The sequence below is a fragment of the Larus michahellis genome, chromosome 3 (genome assembly GCF_964199755.1).
Source record: "Larus michahellis chromosome 3, bLarMic1.1, whole genome shotgun sequence".
NCBI classification, from domain to species: Eukaryota; Metazoa; Chordata; class Aves; order Charadriiformes; family Laridae; genus Larus; species Larus michahellis.
Window position 1 is genome coordinate 51,970,535 of NC_133898.1, and position 20,831 is coordinate 51,991,365.

The following is a 20,831-nucleotide window of genomic DNA, read 5'->3' on the forward strand; positions in this document are numbered from 1 at the left end:
CTGTCTTCCATCCTGAGGCAGTAAACAGAAATGCAAGTGACAGCAGGGAGGCTTTTTAGATCTAAATTTGTCTTCACTAAGCCATAAGTGACCTTGAACAAAAGATTTTGAAGGAAGCAAGACCCTAACAGAAGACTCTGCTGGAAAGCAGAAGGATGGAGGAGGTAAATCATGCTCTGACTCGGCTCCTGTTGCTCAGGACCACGTGGGCACAAACTGCAATACATGTAAACATAAGGAAAAGCTTGTTCTGCTGTTAAGAGTGGTCAGCCCCTGGCACAGCTTGCCTAGAGAGGCTGCAGGGCCTCCACCCCCAGCGATACCCAGCCCCTGAGGGTATGTGGCTCTGGGCCACCAGCTCTGGGTGACCCCACTCATGGCTGGGAGGGGGCTGCACTGTACCATCCCCTGGAGCCCACTCCCACCTCCACAGCCATGGGTCCCCATGGTTTCTGCCACGGCCCTGATGGCTGGTCCCCACGGCTTCACATGATCAGGTCAGTTTTATGCACTGGGGGCCTGCCATGGGGCACCAGGCACCCACTTCAGCAGCACAGCCCGGCTCCCCTGACTTCACAGGGCGGCAGGAACCAGGGAACTTCCTTGGAAGAGACTGGGTTGCCCGGCTTTAAAGCCCCACACGTCAGCACGCACACACCCCTGCTACCACCCCGCCATTTTGATATCCCTGCCGGGTCCCCCCCCGCCGCCCGCTGAGGCCTGCAGGGCCTCTCGGAGCCCTCCAGGGGGCGCTGCGGCAGCGGCGGCGGCGGCGGGCGGCGGCGGGGTCTCTCTTGCCGCAGGCCCCGCCCCGTCCCGCCGGTGCCGTGCTGGCGGAGGGGGCGTTGCTGTGGTAGCGGCGGGTCCTGTCGCCGCCTTGGGCCTGCCGGGCCGGGGCCGGTCATGGAGGGGAAGAAGATGAACCTGCCGCGGGGCCCCGAGAACCTCTGCTTTGACAAGGACGAGTTCATGAAGGTGGGTGGGGGCAGGCGGGCTGCGGAAGCGCGCCGTGGGCCCGGCGGTGCCCCGGCGGGCCTCCTGAGGCGGGGGGTGGCGGGTTCCCGGGGGGCAGTGAGAGGGGCCTGGAGCCTTGGTCGGGATCTTTTAGCTCCGCCACGGCTCTTTCCCCGGCCTGAGGGCCCCGGAAGAGCGGGGAGTGTGTCACCGAACGGGGGATCCGGGCCGTTTGCAAAGCCCGGTGGCTCTCACCTCCGCGGCTGCTTCGAGGCAGGGGTTATGTCTGAGTCTGGCGAGACTGAAACGGAGCCTGAGCGGCCGAGCACGGGGGGCTGCCCCAGGTTTGGAACCGGGTGATTCGAGCGCCTCTGTCCCGGGCCCTGGCCGGGCGCCGCGGCTCCTCCCCGCCTGGGGCAGACGCCGGTCGTGCCTCCTCCAAATCGCCCTCTGCCTGTCTTGAAGCCAAGTTGCGGATAGACTGGCAACCACCATTCAGGCCTCATTGCTTTGGGAGCTTAAAGTAGTTCTTAATAATGTATTTCGACTTCTGATTGGGGTTTTTTGTTTGTTTGGTTGGTTTTTTTAAGTGTATGCAGGGAATATACAACCTTGTATTTTGGAGAGCTAGTCTTCTGGTATTCTGACCCATAGCATTGTGTGCTTTTGCGATTAAAGACCAAGACCATAGCCTTTTTGCCCCTGAGTACTTCAGTTTAGTCAGCTTACTGGCATATGGAATACATTTTGGGGGTGAGGTGTGTTCCTGGTTTGAAGTTTTATACTTACGTCCTGCTCTCTTTCCTGTTTCATTTTCAGCCGGATTTTGATGTTGATCACTTTGTATCAGACTGCAGGAAGCGTGTGCAGTTGGAGGAGCTCAGAGAGGACCTGGAGCTCTATTACAAACTCCTTAAAACTGCCATGGTAGAACTTATAAATAAGGACTATGCAGATTTTGTTAATCTCTCAACAAATCTAGTAAGTCTTATTAAGTTGTATGATATAGTTCAAACTTAACATGTTTTAATGTGATTTTTATTTTTCATGTGGAAAGTATGTGGCTTGTGATTTGATGTTATTAGATTTAAGACACTTTAAACTGACTCCTTGCACCGAGAGAAACTGAAAGACCATTATTGTAGAATATAGCTACTGTACAAAATTGCTAATAAATGTTTTAGATATATGCTTTTTGTCGTAAAAAAATCAATTCATTAGGAAGTTAGATTCGAGGCAAACTTTTTTTAAAAACTTCTAGTAGTTGTAAAATTGAAGGAAATAAATCATTAACATTGAATAGCAAAGATACAAATAAGGCCATTCTGAGGGGTTCTTTTAGGAATCTTTAAATCTACTGTACAGTCAATATATCTTAAAAAACCAAGCTACTTGATTGAGAATTTTAATCACTTTCTTATTAAAATGTCTTGTTCACTGTGTATTCTGCTCTTTTACTCAAGTTCATCTAGGTTCCAATTATATAAGTTCAAATAGTGAGATTTAACATTTTATTGGAAGAAAAACTTCCATAGGTCAAAGTTTTCTTTCATTTTTGGCTTTGTGTGACAAGCAATCTGATATCTGTATCCCTGTATTTGAGGTAACGTATTTTTGCATTGCACTTAAAACTGGAGACTATTAAAGGGAGGTGTCATTTCTCATTTCTCTTTTAGTATCTTTAAAATGATAGGCTTTGTCAGTAATTCACATATAAACTTATCAAAAAAGTCATAAATGTTTTTATGGTAATTTCTTTAGGTTGGCATGGACAAAGCTCTCAATCAGCTTTCAGTACCCTTGGGACAGTTAAGGGAAGAAGTTATGGTATGCTCAAAACAATCATTATACACAGCTTGGTAAAATTCAGCTCAGTTTCATATGATATAGGATATCTTTTATTCATGTTAATAATTATTATGATAAATTATTACTGTGATAAATTTCTCTTTGAAAGCTGACTTCTTACAGCAGTAGTAGGAGAGTTTTCAAGCAGTTGTAGCAATAAATTTACATTTTCTGTCATGCTTTTTAACGAAGAGATAAAGGATTTCTTCACTGTGATAAATGAACGGACTCTTGCAAGACAAGTATAAGGTGAAATATTGAAGTGGTTTAATATTTGAATAACTTAAATAAGGTAGTAAATAAATCAGATGCAGTGCAGTCCTGCTAAGGACTTTTTTGCTCAGTCCTGTGGTTTAACCATAAAAGATCACCCTTTTGAAGGTTGGTCTTACTCTGACTCTTCCACAATGAGTTGGTATTTAGTGAAGGGCAGTTTTTGTTCATCTTGGCAGCTAATTCAGAGGGTTGTTTGCTGCATAAATGTGCCTTCAGAATATCTTAGCCTTTGCCTAAGGTGCCTTGATGCCATGCTTAGAAAATATGTTCCCAGTTAGCATAGAGAAATATTTATTATGTGAAAAATGCTACTTAAATCTGATTTATAACTTCAGTAACAAGACAAAATCATATTGATTATATTGTTTATTTCTGGGTGAAAGGTGGTTTGTTCGCTGTAAGGTACTAAAAGAACACTTCCGGTTACAAAAATGATACTTGTGGTGACAGTACTTTAGGAACAGGTTATACTTTAGGTGATTTAGTCTTATTTCTGTTTTTTTCACTTAGAGGGTAGTTGAGGTACTACAGCTTTTATTTGTCCTGTATTCTTGTTAATCTGCCTCCGTTTTAAGATTAGATTTTTGAATTAAGGTTTTTTTAAACCTTAAGTGGAAAGCCAGCTTTTCATACTGACTTTTTTTCTCTCAGAGTCTTAAGTCATGTGTCAGTGAAGGAATTCAAGCAGTAGACGACCGAATGACTAAACAGGAAGATATAAGAAGAAAAAAGGTATAACAGACAAACTATTACCTTGAAAAGATCCTCATTAGGACAACTTTTGGCTTTGCCATTAACCCGCAGAAAATGAAATTTTGAAAGTTTTAGGCTGTGTAGATTCACACTGTGCAGGATTTTGTGCTTGTAAAAATAATGATTGAAGTATTGGTTGACGGACTTCATTTTTACAGTGTCTAGTTGATCATAAATCTTTATTTTACTTTATTTGCCAAAAACATCTTGGTTTGGTTTGGAAGGCTTTTTTAATTACAGTTACTCATGTTTCTGCTTGTAGTAGTATATAAACTTGCTTATTATGAATGTAATTGAAATGCAGCAGTTTAATTTCCTCTATGAGGGGGAGGGTCTATAACATTTGTCTTTGTGCTTAACTTGGTAAAAATAGGATAAGAACAGCTGTTCTACATCTGTGACAAACATCGTTTGTGGGGTTTTATGGACTTATGTGAGCAGTGCTTCAACTTCAACTGAGACATGACTCAAATATTAAGGTGGAGAGACAGAATTTAACATCAGCAAAAAAAAAAAAAAAAGAAGAAGAAAACATCCAAAATATCTTCAGGGTTGTTAGGTAATGTAAATAGGGATTGGGGTCAGTCATGAAAAATCTTTCTTTAATTACAGATGTGTGTCCTGAGACTTATTCATGTTATTCAGTCTGTTGAGAAAATTGAGAAGATCCTACATTCCCAAGGCTCTAAAGAATTGTCCTCGTTAGAGGGAAACAGGTAAAAAATATGTAAATGTTTGAGATTTTTTTGTAGTTGATGGGACTACCTTAATTTTGAGGTATTGATGTACATGAATTTACAAATATTAGGCTATATCTTTAGAAACATAACTCTGATGGAATAAGTGACTGTTATTTTAGTATTTTCCCGGATTTAGTCTTCTGCAAACTGGTCGTTCACTGGTAACTCAGTTCTGAATTACTCCAAAGTTCTGAATTACTTGTAGCGTTTTCAGTAAGTGTGTGTGTTTTGAAGTTTACATGCAATATTTTAATTTTTTTTTCTTGGAAGTCACAATCCTGTTGTGTCTGAAGTACTCTCTACAGTACAGTTTGTTTCAATGTCATTTGGAAGTAAAACGGGAAATAGCTTTTCCTTTTTTCCCTGCATATGGATAACTGAAAGGGCTGCTGCAAGAATAGTCTGAGGCAGGCAAGCCACACATGTAATACTGCTTGTAGAAGGAAAGTTGTGACAAATTCCAGTCAGACTCACAAGTTTTGTTTTTTAACAACTTCATGGAAAGTGTCTTCTCCCTCTGTCTTTGCTGAGGGATGAAAGATGTCTTTCAGACAGTTTTGGAACTGAGGTACCAGCTATGTGCTTGAAACAGTTGACTGGGGTGCAAGGGCAAATTACGCTGGAGGAAAAAGACAATTTCATGAACCTGTTTGAACGTGAGACTCTCTATTCAGTGCACTGGATCACATTGTAACAAGTTGGAGGTGGTAGACAGAAGAGTAAGTTGATACCCAGAGGGAGAAAGCATATGCAAATGTTTTCAGTCAGGGTGAGGCACTTTACTCTCTTGCTTCTAAACGTGATTCTGCACTTGAGTGGCTGAAAACTTGGCTAATTATGTAGACCTGAGAAGTGTAGGACTGTCTCTGTAGAGATAGCTGTCATTAGTTTTACCACATGACAGAAACAGGAAATAAGAAACAGATCTGGATGGTGAAGGGCACTTACTGCAGTATGAACCGTAAGGCTGCCTGTTCATGTGACAATATGCAGCACTACCATACAGAAAACGGTGCCTCAGCTTCTACTTTACCCACTTCATGTCTTAGTAGCTCCAAAACAACTCTAATCAGGTATTCTGTTCCAGATTACTACTACAGATTGCAGTAATTGTAGTAATAATTCCAAATATTAGGTTAAACCACAAAAATTGGGGGAGAGCATTGTCTGTCTGCTGCAGATGAAACTGAGTTGGTTTGAAAGGATCTAACTGTGTTCTCATTTTGTATGATCTTTCTTCTAGTCCACTTTTGACTGGACAGGTTTTAGAGAGAATTGCCACAGAATTTAATCAACTACAATTTCATGCAGTACAAAGCAAAGGAATGCCCCTTTTGGACAAAGTGAGACCAGTAAGTATTGGATGATAGCCAGCTTAACGCTTGTAGGATCAAGCAAAACCGATATAATTGGAAGACAAATGCCTGTTTCCACAGAGTTTTATTGAATTAATTTATGGGGGGAAAATGAGTTTCAAGAGGTCATTTTTATCAGTTGACTAGAAGTATTGCTTCATCTGAAGGTGTATGCTTTGTTTGCTAACTTCTTTAGGATAAATTATTTAGAATAAGAGTAGGAAAATACGACAGACATTTTTGTCAGCCTGATATATCTTGCAGTTTGTCTGCTTGCTGATTTGAGGCCTAGTTTCAGAGATCTACGTTGGTTTTGTTAGCTGCAGTGTAGAGACCAGAATATAAATGGAATGTGCCTGCAAAGTGTCTGGCTTGAATATATTTGACTTCGGGTTTTGGTGACGTTTGCTGCCTAACTGTGGCTGTTCAGGCTGATAGGCTAATCTCCTTAATATCCTGTTTGTAGTAACTGCCTAGTGTAAAAGATGAACTTTTTTTTTCTTCTTTGGAGAGAGGGAACAAATGAACACTGGTGCTTAAAGGTAGATAGTATGAATAATGTGAGTATGGAGATGGGGTAATGCTTTAAGCTGACTGTTGTGGAGCTGACACTCTTGATGGTTTTTGAGCTAGCGAGGTAGTTCATAGTTCCATTTTTTCACTATGTATGTCTATTGGCAATAAAAACATGTTTGAGCTCAAGACTTCCATGGTACCGTGTTGATTCATGGGCAGTTAATTCAGTGGCCAGAACAGTCTTGTAATCAAACATGGATAACAACTGGGTAGTATTTATGATGGGAGGACCTTTGTTACTTTGTCATGTGGTTCCTTAAAGATACTTGCCAGGGCTTCTGTCCTGTATCTGTTGTTGCAAAGGGCCATCACATCATAGTTTTCATGACTAGTCAGCAATTGGGTTACGGGCTTTGCATGTTCAGAACAAATTATCTATTTAAAGAATAATTTCAGGATGAATGGACACAATATAGCATGCTAAAGGCTAGTGAAAAAGTTTGACTCATTAAATTGGTAGTTCAGCTGTGATTAATGCGTGTTGCTGAACTTGCTTCAAATATAGGGTTGTAAGGGACCATCTTGGACCATCTGCAGGTAGTGTAGCAATGAGCTGGATCTAGTGGAAGAGATGTTGCAGATGAGGAAAAATGGTTAGCAAATGGGGGAAATATGTTACTGAAGCAATAGCATGTTTTGTTTTTTGTTTTTTTTTTTCTCCCCGATGTCACTCAATGTCTTTGGTTTGCGGTAATTTGACAAGTAGTGCTGGGAGCACAATGTCGTTTTGGTTTTTGACAGTGGAGGGGTGAATGCCACGGTTGTCATCGGGCGTGACTTATTGTGAAGCTTTTGTGTATTATCACACATAGTGCTTCAGTTGAACAAGGAACAATTATTGAGCTATTTATTGAGCATAAAGGGGACCTTAGATAAGTTACCACATAACCTACAACATATACAGGAAAGTAATTGCCTTTCAACCTTATTATAATAAATACTGTGTTAAATAGGATCAGTAACCTATTAAGCTTGTGTTAATGTTCATTTAATGCTGACAGTTAACCAAAACTTGAGCACCTTTCAAATGAAAATGGAAAACTGAATTAGGTATATCTGGAAAAGTTTCATTCAGCAGCAATGGCAAGGCTTTGCTTTTGTTTTTTTTATTACTGTATTTTGTTTCTCTTCATAGCGTATAGCTGGGATAACAGCTATGTTGCAGCAGTCTCTAGAAGGGCTGCTCTTGGAAGGCCTTCAAACTTCAAATGTTGACATAATACGTCATTGTCTTCGCACTTACGCAACAATTGACAAAACACGAGATGCAGAGGCATTAGTTGGTCAAGTGCTTGTAAAACCTTATATAGATGAGGTAAGATAAAAATCAAGAATCCTAAGAAAATGAGTTGATAATGCAGATGTGCTTATTTTTTCCTGTTAACCTCCATCTTTCTTTAGCAGCTTCAAAATGCCTTTGTGGAGAGAGCGGGAGAACTGAGCCCCGACAATTGTTGCTTTTATTTAAGAAAAAAGGGTGGAGGAATTCTCTATCCGTCTGTCACCAATTTCAGGTTACATCTAGTGGGAATTCTTTTTCTCACCTACATTTTTCTTGGGGTGAGGAATCCAAAAAACAAACCTTAAGCCTAGCATATTACTGGAGTAAAATCCAAAATTTTCTGGACCAGGGTGCATCTCTAGGAATTGGATCAGATCTGGGGTTTGCATTTCTTCATGGCTGGCTCAGTAGCAGGCCAATGCAGCAAATACAGTTCTTGGTGCAATGTCCTTTTGTTCCCATTGTATGAAGAAGCAGTTTCTGTAGTTCCCATCTGTATCAGGACATTAGAAGGAGCAGGAAGGAACGTTTGTTGGGGAAGCACTTGCTGTTGTCTGGTAAGAAAAATGTGTCAGATGGCCAGTTTCTCAATTCATGAGGAACTGATTTTAGTAGGCCATCAGCTTACAGTAACAAGTTGGACCAATCACAAAGTACTGATTGGATTTTCTGAAATTAGGGGCCTTTCTGCTAATTCTCTTGACTGTGCAACTTTTGCTGCTACCTGTAAAATAATTTCTCACCTTTTTGTAGCACTGTTTGTTCTTACCACTTCTTCTGGCCTGAACAGTTGGCGACTAGTCTACGTTACTTTTTTTTTTTCTTTTTGTTGTGGTTGATGATAATGTAATTCCTCCAAAAAACCCCTCAGACAGTAAGCTGTCACGGTAGTGTAGCAGTCAGAAAGTCAGTCAGTTGTGCTCAATTTTTTTTGTGTGTCAGCACACCTGCAGTTGCCACTAAAAACATTTTTAAATGCCTAGAATTATATTATGGTAACTCTAGTTGCAAGCTTCAAGTAAAATTCTAAAAATTCATTTTAAGATATTTGATAGACTGCTGTGTTTTAAATGGTCGATAAAACAGGTTTGTTACCTTTTTAATGACTGTGCTGAAATGATGTTGCTGTAATACCAAGACTTCTTTTGACCCTTTTCATCAATATGTTGGGAATTATGTCCTGGTTAGATAATAATTCCGTATCATTTCAGAAGATACTTGTTCCCTACTGAGATCTGAATAAGTGCCCTTTTAGAATATAATTACTAGTGCTGACTGACTGCCCTGTTGCAGGAAGTTTCCCTGGCTTTCACTGGGTTGTCAGAGTGTTTCATAAATGCGTTAAATTCACTGTCGTTGAAGAAGTTGTTAAATTGGGCCAGCGCCAGGGCTATAAAGTTGTTGTTCCAAAACTAGTAGTATGAGTCTTTCAGCAGTATTAGTTTTCCTGCTCGTGTGGGGAGGGAAAAATGTGAAGTGTAAGAGCTGCCTTGGTGATTGCAAATATGGACTTGCTTGAATTTATGTATGTCAATAGAAAGCGGTGTAGAGCTTCCCCTCATTGTTGCCTCTGTAATGCATAGCGCTTTTCAGTGGCTTTGAGTTCCAAGTTATGCTATTGCTGTTATCTTTCCCTTTTCTGTCAAGATGTTCTTTTACTGCCATTACTCTTTAAATTGAGATATTTAATAACATTCTCTTTGCTCAGTAAAACATGAGAGGCATGTTATAATGTGAGGTACTCTTTTCTGCTTTCAGGTTATTTAAAACAGCTTGTTCTCCACTGGTATTTTACAAAAAAAAAATGAGACCACTTATAGTATACAGCTAACGCTTAATATTATTAAGATCTATAAAAGCAATGTGAAGATTGTTTCTAAAAGTATTGAATACGTTTCTGTAGGTAATAATACACTTGCTTTTTCTTACACTGATGTGCCTTGCTGAACATAAATGTAAAAGTGACCTTAATGTATTTGCTTCCTTTTTCCATGTAGTGGCTGTTTGCCACAGTGTTCCCAACGAAGGCAAGTTAATCTGTATAACTTTTGCTGAAGGAGTTGTCCTTCTAAATCAATATAGGGAAATCACCTTTTCTTTTTTTTTTTTTTTTTTTTCACTCAGTAATGTCTTCAGCAACCAAGAGATGGAATTTTTACCTTTTCCTTCCCTGTGAAAGAATAGTATGTCTAATAACACCTGAGCTGTACGTCATTGTCAGTAGGATGTTTGCTGCTGTTGGAAACAAAACATTTAAAATTATTCTGGTTTTACTTTGCGTGCATACAGATTTACAAAGCAAAGCTAGCTCCTAGCTTTTTGGATGGGAGGGGGAGTTGAACAGTGGTGGCCTCTGCCCTTAAGGACAGACTTCCTTTGGATGCTTGCTCATGCTCTCCATTTTCTCTCTTTCCCTACTTCTGCATCATTCTGCTTCTTTATGTAGTAAGAGGTAAAAGTGTTCAGACAGGTGGAAGGATACCAAGAAATATAAGCTATTTTTCTTTTCCTAGTGGAAGGATACCAAGAAATATAAGCTGTTTTTCTTTTCCTGTATTGTCCAACTACTGTCTGCCCTCTCTGGAGCAGAGATTATTCTGTTTTACTGGATACGAGGTACAGCCCTGACAGACTGCTTTGCCAGCTGTGTTAAAAGCTTAGCATTGTCAGAGAAGATTCTTGGCTATTGGCTTACCTGCATTTGGGATTGGACCAACAAGCTTTAAATTTAGAAGAAATTTTTGACTTTATTCTGAGGTTTGATTAGCTTTTGCCAGTCACCTGTATAACTTCACAGACTGCTTCAAGGGGCAGTGATGTATGTAGTGGGTGGAAAGCAAGACATGGTGGCTAACGTTTAAAAGGAAGGAGCTCATTCCCATTCTTTTAGCCAATCTTGCCAGTTAGAGTGCTGCATTAAAGTAAGTATAATTCAAGCTGGCGAGTGGAAACTAGAATATAAAAAAGTAATATAGTGACTATCCCAGTATTTGGGGTTATAGTGTTAGGAGTTTTGAATGAGTAGACTGTGAGTCTTGTATTACAGTATTTCATATTCACTTTTCTGACATTTAACATTGAATTTTTCCTGGCAGGTGATTGTGGAACAGTACGTTCAATCTCATCCTAATGGCCTTCAAGCTATGTACAATAGACTGTTGGAGTTTGTTCCTCATCACTGCCGTCTCTTGCGTGAAGTCACAGGAGGAGCTATTTCAAGGTAGATCTCTTGGGGGTTTCTTTTGTTTTCACTAAAGTTACAACAAGTATCATATGCTTTCGAAATGCTTTGCATAAATAGCTTCTATGCGCAAACGACTTACTGGCCTTTCCTCACGATTCACAGTCAAGTGTGATTTCTCTTCTGTCTCTATGTTTTTTCAAAACAAAACCGTGAACAAACTTTCTTGCTGCTGCAGCCCAGACCTTCAGAGAAGGGAAGGAGAATACTTTAATCCATGAAACGTGATTGTACACCTCATCCAAGGAGAAGGGCATAATAAAGCTATTTAAAAATATTAAGTTCAAAAAGTCGGGTTGTTCAGTGTACATCAGAAAAGCGGGGATGATCCCCAGAGGTTTGACTGATTTATTGCACGTACTGGAACTACAGATTTAATTGATTTGTGTAGTGCTTCCACTGTCGTCTCCAAAAGTGCTTAATTCCTTATGCAATTAAATTGCCTGTTTTGAAGTTTAAATAATTCAGCTCTACTGAATTGTATCCATTTATTCATCTGTTTGCAGGCTGGTTAATATAGTAGGCTGCTGTAATTAGCAAAACTATGGATGTAGCCCCTAGGGACTGCAGAATTACTTTTCTAATTAGTCATCCATTGCTGAGCTTTTTATGGATCCTAAGTTTTACTAACATTTCAATTCTTTTAATCCCTCAGCAAGTTTTAATCTTTCTTCTTAATAATGGAATGTTTCTACTTTGTACTGTGGTGTACTGAACTGGAATTAAATGCTTGTATCTCTTCTGCTCTCAATTCATAAATTTTCATAATCAAGGTAGCTTTTAATCTTTTGCTTCGAAGAACAATATCATGTATAAATACAGTTTGGAACAATTATGAAAAAGTTTTGCTTCTTTCCATTGCATTAGTCACATTACTCCCACTTGGTACCTCTTTGGAGTTCTAAAACTTGAAATATACAAGTAAGAATAGGAGTTCTCAGCTGAAATGTACTTATTTTCCAGAACACACTTGCAAAATATGTAACTGATGAAATTTTAAAACACTTTGAGAGTTATAAAAAGTACCTTGCATTGGATGAGACTGTGGGATCAAATATGAAACCTGGAAGGAATAATTAATTAATACCTATGTAAAAAAACCAAAACTGAATTGTGTTTTGTGTAGTGCAGTGCATGTCTTTTTAGTTATCCCTGCCTCCAAATAGAAGCCTGGTGGTAAAATATAACCATGGAATAATTGCAATTTTATTTCAGTGAAAAAGCAGATATTGTTCCTGGATATGATTTCTTAGTGAATTCAGTGTGGCCAGAAATAGTACGCGGTTTAGAAGAGAAGTTGCCATCACTGTTTAACCCTGGAAACCCAGATGTGTTTCATGAGGTAATTAATTTTAATTTTTTTCATTTGTGATTCCTTTGACACACACAAGAATCCTATGAGTCATGTTCTCTAGCTTTTTTCCTGCTGCTTTGGTACAAATTCATGTTGTTGCATGGCTCGGAAGAGGAGGTTATCTCAAATTACTTGATTTAATTTTCATAGTAATTAATTCTCCCCTCAGGTTTGTCAGGAAAGCTCATACAGAAGTTATTGGAAGCCATTTAGTCATATGAATTTCGGCTTAATATTTGTTTTAGGAGTAGATGTTCTTTCTTAGTTGTAGAATTGTGACATAAATGAAGGCAGGAGCAGACAACTCCAGCGTTCACCCAAGACTGGGACTTCTGTATAGGAAGAGCTGTCATGTTAATTCAATATCTGGGTTACGATGTGCCCTATAGTATGGGAAGGTTAAAAAACATTTCTTTGTTTCATTTGTTTGTTTTAGCTTTTGCTCTCTTTCAGTACCGCAGATTATGTTGTGATTAGAAACACAACTAAAAGAAATAAAAATATTTGGAGGCGGTGTGATAAGGTTTAGAACATGAAAGAAGCATTTTCTCTGATACCGCGATCAATTATGAAGCAAGCTTATGTTATAAAATGAATTTAAGGTACTAGTCACTCTTGTATTTTCATCATTGGCAGTGCTGTTCTGCATCTGAAAGATCATCTCTTACTAATGTTGAAACAGATTTCTTAGTATGAAGATTGGCTCTGGCAGTACTTTATTAGTATGTCACAAATAGAAAATACAAGCTTTCTGCTTTTTTTTCATGTCCTGTCTGTCTTGTATTTTACCATGATTGCTGATAATGTATCATGGATTTTTTTTTTTCCTTGCAACCTGACTTATGATTAGTGTGAAACCTTTTATTTTCAAGATGGAGATGGCAGGCAGTGATAATTGTCTGAAGGAAGGCATAGTAGGCAGATCAGGACAAATAACTTGGGGAAATGTTGTATTGCTGATGGAGGTTTGTAAGGCAAATGATTCTTCCTGTGTTCATGCAAAACTGCATTTGCTAAATACTTATATTTTTCTTGGAATTTAAGATCTCTTTCATACAGAGACATTGAATAACTGAAGGCAGGCAGGCATGACAGTGAATGTTTGCAGGGCTGGCTCTGAATAAGAGGCAAATGAAATGGATGTTGAAGAAAGCTGTGGTAATGCCATGCAAGTGACACTACTGGGTGTTCCCCCTTCCCTGTGAGAATACTTAGTTTACCATAAAGTTTCAGTCACTCTTCAAGCTTTCACCTAATGCTCCGCATACGGCCAGTTGTGAGCCATGCTGGGCTTTTGTGTCTGCGCTGCTGGTTTTACACAAGAATGTATTTTATCTTCGGAAGAGCTGGGTTTGCTGTTTTAAATGAATTATTTTTTTTTAAAGCCTGTCATCTTATATTAAGCTGATATCGACCAACAGTGACATTGTGTTTATTTAAAAAAACCAAAAACAAACCCATAAAAACCTAACACCCCACCATGGCTTTCAACTAAATCATGTATTAAGCCTAAAGTACTTTCAGGCTGCTTTTGGCTACTTAAGCGACTCAGAGTCTAAATCATTAAAACATTTTATCTAAAAATCAATATAAAGTTGAAATGACAAGTGTAAAAATGCTATTATGTACACCTAAAGACAAATAGGGGTACTTCTGAATTAAGGGGGGGGACCCTTTAAAATTGTTTCTGTACTGCTGATAATCCAAGTAATGCAATACGGATTTTAGACAGTAATCTTCTGTCTCCGTTTTCGAGGTTGATAGAAATCCAGAAAAGTCTTTTTCTCCAGGTTTATTTGCATATGTATATGTTTCATGCTGAAAAGTTTCAATATGCAGTATTATCTGTGAGGAGGTTGTTAGATGTAGAGGAGGGGAATGGAAAAATATTTTTTAAAATCCTGGAAAAATCAGACTGGCAGTGTTAAGCATGTATGTTAAAATAACTATTTACTTGTGCAGAGCTGTTTGGTTTGTTGATTTTTTTTGTTTCCAGTTCTCATGCCCTTATTTCTGAGCCAGATTTGTAGATTTACAGGCATTTGAAAAGAGTACTTTTTTTATCCCTAAACATTCGAGACTGTTTCCATTCCTCTGTTTGAAAATTGCTCCATTTTGTTTCCCACTTTAGCTTCTCCTAAATAACTTTGTGCAGTCAACAATCCAATCCTAGAAGTTAAAATGGAAACCAATGCTACAGTTAGTTCCCTCTCTTGGATGTAATGTTATCAATAATTAGATAACTATCTCTTGATTTGTCTTCTATGTTGAAAGTGGTAGGTCTTTTCAGAGTGTTTGGTTTTTATCTCTGACTAATACTTAAGGTAGCAGAGCATTAATGGCTTGTTTGCCCTTTTACAGTGCTGGGTTTATTATCTCAGAAAGGAGGCCAGAAAGAACCACTGTTGTGGATTCTGGATTTAACTCCCATACCTTTAATGGTTCCATTGTGTTGTAGATACACCCACTTTGGGAGAAAAGTAGTTACCTAAAAGCTTTTGTGTGCAATTTCCAGAATGCCATCTTGACATACTGAAGCTACCATGTCACAAGAAAAATATGCAGTAACTACACCTTTAACAGAAAGTTATGAACTTGCTGAGATATGCAACACAAAAGCATGCGCATGTCATAGAATAGTTTGGATTGGAAGGGACTATTAAAAGTCTTCTACTCCAACCCCTCTGCAGCGAGCAGGGACTTCTTCAACTAGATTGGGTTGCTCTGAGCCCCATCCAACCTGATCCGGAATGTTTCCGGGGGTGGGGCACCTACCACCTCTCTGGGCAACCTATGCCAGTGCTTCACCACCCTCATTGTAAATAATTTCTGCCTTATATCTAGTCTAAATCTACCCTCTTTTAGTTTAAAGCCATTACAACTTGTCCTATTGCAACATGCCCTGCTAAAAAGTTTGTCCCCATCTTTCTTACAAGCCCCCTTTAAGTACTGAAAGGCTGCAATGAGGTCTTGCCGGAGCCTTCTCTTCTCCAGGCTGAGCAACCCCAACTCTCTCAGCCTGTCCTCATTGGAGAGGTGCTCCAACCCTTTGATCATTTTTGTGGCCCTCCTTTGGACTCACTCCAGCAGGTTCATGTCTTTTCTGTGCTGAGGGCTCCAGAGGTGGATGCAGTACTCCAGGTGGGGTCTCAAGAGAGCAGAATAGAGGGGCAGAGTCACCTCCCTCCACCTGCTGGCCATGCTTCTTTTGATGCAGCCCAGGATAAGGTTGGCTTTCTGGATTGTGAGCACAAATTGCCAGCTCGTGTCCAGCTTTTCATCCATCGGTACCCCCAAGTCAGCCCTTCTCGGCAGGGCTGCTCTCAATCCCTTCTCCCACAGCCTGTATTGATAATAGGGGTTGCCCTGGCTGAAGTGCAGAACCTTGCACTTGGCCTTATTGAATCTCATGAGGTTCACATGGGCCCACTTCTCGAGCATGTCCAGGTTCTTCTGGATGGCATCCTGGTCCCTCGGGTGTGTCAACCACACCACTCGGCTTGGTGTTGTCTGCAAACTTGCTGAGGGTGCACTCGATCCCGCTGTCTGTGGTGTTGATGAAGATATTAAACAGTGCTGGTCCCAATACCAACCCCTGAGGGACACAACTTGTCACTGATCTCCATCTGGACATTGAGCTGTTGTCCCTCTTGATGTGACCATCCAACCAATTACTCATCCACTGAACAGTCCGCCCATCAAATCCATACCTTTCCAATTTAGAGAGAAGGATGTTGTGGGGGACCATGTCAAAGGCCTTACAGGGGCCTTTGACTTGCCCATGGTGAAGCCATGCTGGCTGTCTCAAATCATCTCCCAGCGTGTGTCCTGTGGTTGCAGGAGAGTTTCTGAGAGCAGAACCTGTAAGCAGCAACTCAGGGGCTTCTGAGAATGTCTTACAGTTCGGAAGACGCAACATCGCATCACTCACGTGGTGCTCTGGATTGTGGTAAAAGCCTTGCCGCTACAGCCCTGCTGCTGCTCTTACTGCAACGAAGTCAGAAGCACTGAGAGATTCAGTCAGGCTTATTTCATTAATTCAGCAGTGGCTTAGTGAGCATGTGTGATAGGTTTTATGGCTGTTTTTCTAATTTTTTTTAATAGAAGAAACTTGCACATAACCCAAACTGGTTTTCGTTGCAGAGAGGTAGATTTTAACTGTAGCTGTATTTTGATTTTAAATTGATTTACATAACCTTTGTGTTCTGTTAGCAATGTCTGTTTTGTGTGAAATAACATTTTTATGCACTGTTTTGCTTCTGGTTTTTGCTTAAGTGTTTGGATTTCTGCTTCGTGTATGATTTAATTTCATTATTTTTGGGGTGCTAATAAGTTACTGTTGAGAGTAAGCCCACAGTGCATTTGAGGATTAGTGTAATTTCTCTTTGCTTGCAACTGTCTTAATACTACTTGTAAATATCTTATTAGAAGTATACACTGGATAAATGTAGTTTATCCAAAATTGTTTAAAGTTCTTCTGCAAATATTCAGTATTTGCAAAGCATATTTTTAGGGAAACAGTTCTAGAAATTCCTATAATACAGGTCCTATATAATAGAAAAAAAATGTTATTCTCATGTGTGTTTGATTATGTGTACTTCTGGGTTTTGTTCCTGGTTATTTATATTTGTTGAATCCCTTTATCTCCTGCAACTGAGACTGTTCTTCGTACTGTGCAGCATTGTTGTTCCACCCCAGTGATTCAGCTCAGAAATGCTGATGCATCTCTATAATGAATTCTTCTTGTTCAGGGTACTTGGACAATTTTATGCTTTTTGAAGTGTCCTGCAGTAGCTTTTCTTATCATAGACTAACACCTACTAGTTAATTGGTTTTGGTTTCACTGCAATCCAGAATTTTAGCCTTGTATGATCAAGTGTTGGAGGGCAGTGTCAGCCCATTCTGAACCTCAAACTTAACTGTACTGTGATAGGACAGTTCTGCTGCATGGGTGGTGGCCTTCCTTGTTTGCTGGGACCCTGTGCATGATAAGAATGCTCATTTTCTTTCTGCAGAAGTACACTACTAGTATGGATTTTGTACGGAAATTTGAACGTCAGTGTGGCTCCCAGGCCAGCGTGAAACGGTTAAGATCTCATCCCTCTTACCAAAGCTTTAACAACAAATGGAATTTGCCCGTATATTTTCAAATACGGTTAGTATGCATTTTGTGGTTCACTCTTAACAAAAGTAGAGTTCAATCACAGCAAGATGATCTGGCTTAGGGTCAGATCCCCTCATTGTTCAAAGTTTCACTTGTCAATAAATCATAGTAGAAGTCAAACTAAGAATTTAATTAGTAAGTCAAGTAACTGTTTTATATGTCTTTCAACAATTTAGCAAAATCACAGCCAGCTGCTCTTCAATATGTACAGTGTTGTTATGCTGAACTTGATACGCTACTAATAAGACTTTCAGGAAGAGATCTAGATAAGTCTTGAAATCTTTTTTCAAATTCTTTTTCGCCAGTGTCCCTGGAACTAAACTGTATGTTGAAGGATGCTACTTGTGCAAATCCTGAGGAATACTTACTATGAGGGAAGATGTCTTCTTAGAAATACAGAATTAAAGGACTTGACAACTTGTAGCTTTTCAAGATCTAGCCATGTTGCTGACATACTTTTTGTCTCACAGGATGTACTCTGTGAAGTGTTGGGTCTCAACATTGCCTTCCCAAAGATTGGCCTACTGTTCCCTTTTCCTGAGCAGTGACGTAATAATAAGTTTTAGCTTATTTTTCCAGCAGGTCTGATGTACCTGTAGTATTACCTTTTACAGATCTTGCAGCTAGGAGAGAGCCAAGAAACCCAGCAAAGCCCTGTTTTAATTCTAGTAATGCTAGGATTTTAATGAAAGGAACAAAATAGAATGTAAAACCATATTTTTAGAAAGTGAAGTCTACACATCTGATTCTAGGGCTGGATAGCAAGCCTCCTTGCTTGGAGCAAGCTATCAGACAAGAAAGAACCGTTGATGAAGTCTGCTATGACCTAAGTGTGCTGTGTGTGATCTCTCTTGGCACAAAACCTCCTGAGCACCAAAAAAAAAAAAAAGTAGAGTGCAGAATTTCCAAAAAAAAGAGGAGAGAGAAATTGATGTTTATTTTTAATGTGGATCACTTCAGTGGCCTTTTTTTTTATGGCATGATTCTATAACTGGCAATAACACTACAACCATAGCCACATTTGTACAATTTCTTTAATTCAGGATAAATCTACATTGCTGTTGAAAAATTCCATCTAGGAATCTTAGGAGTGCTGGAGCTAATATAAGTGATAGGAGCAGGGGTCTGGGAGAAAGGTCTTTGAGTTTTTGCTTGCACAACTGTTCCTGTAGCTGTGTAGTGAACCAATACGAGGATGTTACCCTGGGCAAAAAAAGGTCGACTCTCAACTCCAATCAATTTCTCCAAACCACTTAACTGTACAAATATTCCTGCTGGCCCAAGGGAAAGGGCAGGAGTACAGTAGCAGTGCTGAGTGCATGGACTTAAAGTGTCCATGGAACTGTAGACATTATAAACCTTTTAACAGATGGATATCGTTAATAGGTCTCTGAGTCTGCCCCTTTTGTTTGAAAGTGCAACTTTTCTAATAAGTGACCACTTGATCAAACTTTGATGCTCTTTCTCATAAAATTGAAATGGAGCTTCAGCATATTCTTTTTGTTCCAAAATGTTCTTTTCCATTAGGTATTTTGAGCTCTGATTAAAAAAACTTTAAAAAAAATCATTTTCCTGTAATCCAAGATTACTGTATATCTAAACAGTGCACTATTTCAACGAATGATTGGATGACGGCAGCTGCTTCATCTTTCCTCATGTTATTCCTATATATTGGAATAATCTGATAACTTTTGGAAGTGCCCATGAATTCTTTAGTGCACAACTGTGAAAATAATACATCATATTCGTTATATATATCAGGGAAGCTTTTTTTTTTAATGTATGTTAATATCCTAAAGTCACAGGGACATTTTATTGAAGTATTATCTCACACTATGGCATTTATAATTGAGATTGGTGGGTTTTTTCTTTTTTCAATTACAGAAATTGTCCAGAACAATCACCCCTCACTAGAGCCTTTACACATGATCCTTTGAGGAACAGGTGGATGTACAGGCACTTTTTCTGCAGCAGTGCTGGCACAAGCAGCGCCAGTAACTCCCTTGCCATTCAAACTGTAGTGAGCCCCACATTGGGGAAATTTTTTTCCTATGTAAGAAACATTCATCAAGAATCATGCCACTGTTAAAAATCTGATTCCATTCTCTAATCCTTTTCACTATAATATAAGACTTAAAAGACAGTGCTGTGTTGGTGGAAGTGCTGCATAGACAGGAATGAGAGTTTGAAGCCATCTCACAAATATTTCTAAAATATGTTTAGTTGCTAAAGATGCATCTAGTCCATTAGGAGTTTGAACAAGAAAAGCTAGGATGGACCCCTGTTCTGATCTGGAAATGATAGTTAAGAGGCTTTAAGAGAAGCCCTACAGGTTTGTAATTGGTAAGTTTGATAGAAAGACTTACAGAGCTACTATGATGGACATAAAAGCAAGAAAGGGGAAGCCAATGACAGTAAAACTTTCTATAGGGGAGCTAAAAATGATAGCTTTGTTTCAGCATTTAGAGGGAAAACCTGATTAAAGAATAATTTTCTGCAGCTCTTGCTTTATAATTCTTAGATGAGGGAAATGCTATGTTGTTTTAAATATGGAAAAGTACAAGAGGTATTAATAGTAACTTTGCTGTTATACCTGTTACACCTTTTTGAAGGGTGAATTTTTAAAAAAGGGAGTCAAGGTATCCTGTGAGGAACTATTGATTTTTATCAGGTACAGAATTGTTTGCAGAACCTTATGCCACTGTTCATTGACGATATCACATGACATATCTGAAGGTCGGCTAAAGCAAGTATGAGACAATGGGTTCACTTTTAGTTTAAAAACAGTAACAAAAAACTTCACTCCTCAGAAGAGCTGAGGAGTTGGCACTCTGTGAGCTATCATTTTGATAATGTTTGAAACCATGACTTTAATAATTTTCCCGAGTATAAGCCTGTAAAATGTCAAAGGTTCTCTTTCGAGTGATTGACTGTTGGTCTGGTTTATATCCCGATTTATGTTGGGCAGAAATAACCCCATGTTTAAAATCTGTGTATGTGCATTGATAGCACATTGAAATAATATTGAAATAAACATTGAAAAAATGTTCAGGCATCAATTTAAGCAATTGTTGAATTGTAATATTCAAAACTTTTCTGTCTCTCAGATTCAGAGAAATAGCAGGGGCCTTGGAAGAAGCACTTTCAGATACACTAGAGGAAGCACCAGGTAAACTTTTATTGCAAAAAATAACTTCTCTGTTGTGAAGGAATCAGTGGTATAAGTGGTTACTGTTTGTCTACTGACTGTTTAGTCACATGTATCCCAAGGGTTCACATGAGCTTTCT

General features: G+C 39.3%; 1 protein-coding gene across 3 annotated transcripts in view; it reads left to right on the top strand.

Annotated features, from left to right (window-relative positions):
- Nucleotides 1–777: 777 nt before the first annotated feature.
- The window catches only part of COG2 (component of oligomeric golgi complex 2), a 33,078-nt gene continuing 13,024 nt past the window's right edge, over nucleotides 778–20,831 (top strand). Inside the window, exons 1-11 of one of the 3 annotated variants that reach the window (XM_074580159.1) lie at nucleotides 778–975; nucleotides 1,774–1,935; nucleotides 2,716–2,781; nucleotides 3,730–3,810; nucleotides 4,444–4,547; nucleotides 5,815–5,923; nucleotides 7,638–7,817; nucleotides 10,880–11,004; nucleotides 12,241–12,367; nucleotides 17,395–17,534; nucleotides 20,651–20,712. In XM_074580159.1, the coding sequence (XP_074436260.1) occupies nucleotides 904–975; nucleotides 1,774–1,935; nucleotides 2,716–2,781; nucleotides 3,730–3,810; nucleotides 4,444–4,547; nucleotides 5,815–5,923; nucleotides 7,638–7,817; nucleotides 10,880–11,004; nucleotides 12,241–12,367; nucleotides 17,395–17,534; nucleotides 20,651–20,712 (1,228 nt within the window). In that variant the 5' untranslated portion in view covers nucleotides 778–903. The remainder of the gene's footprint in view (nucleotides 976–1,773; nucleotides 1,936–2,715; nucleotides 2,782–3,729; nucleotides 3,811–4,443; nucleotides 4,548–5,814; nucleotides 5,924–7,637; nucleotides 7,818–10,879; nucleotides 11,005–12,240; nucleotides 12,368–17,394; nucleotides 17,535–20,650; nucleotides 20,713–20,831) is intronic. The other 2 variants (XR_012586160.1, XM_074580160.1) reach the window with 2 other exon arrangements.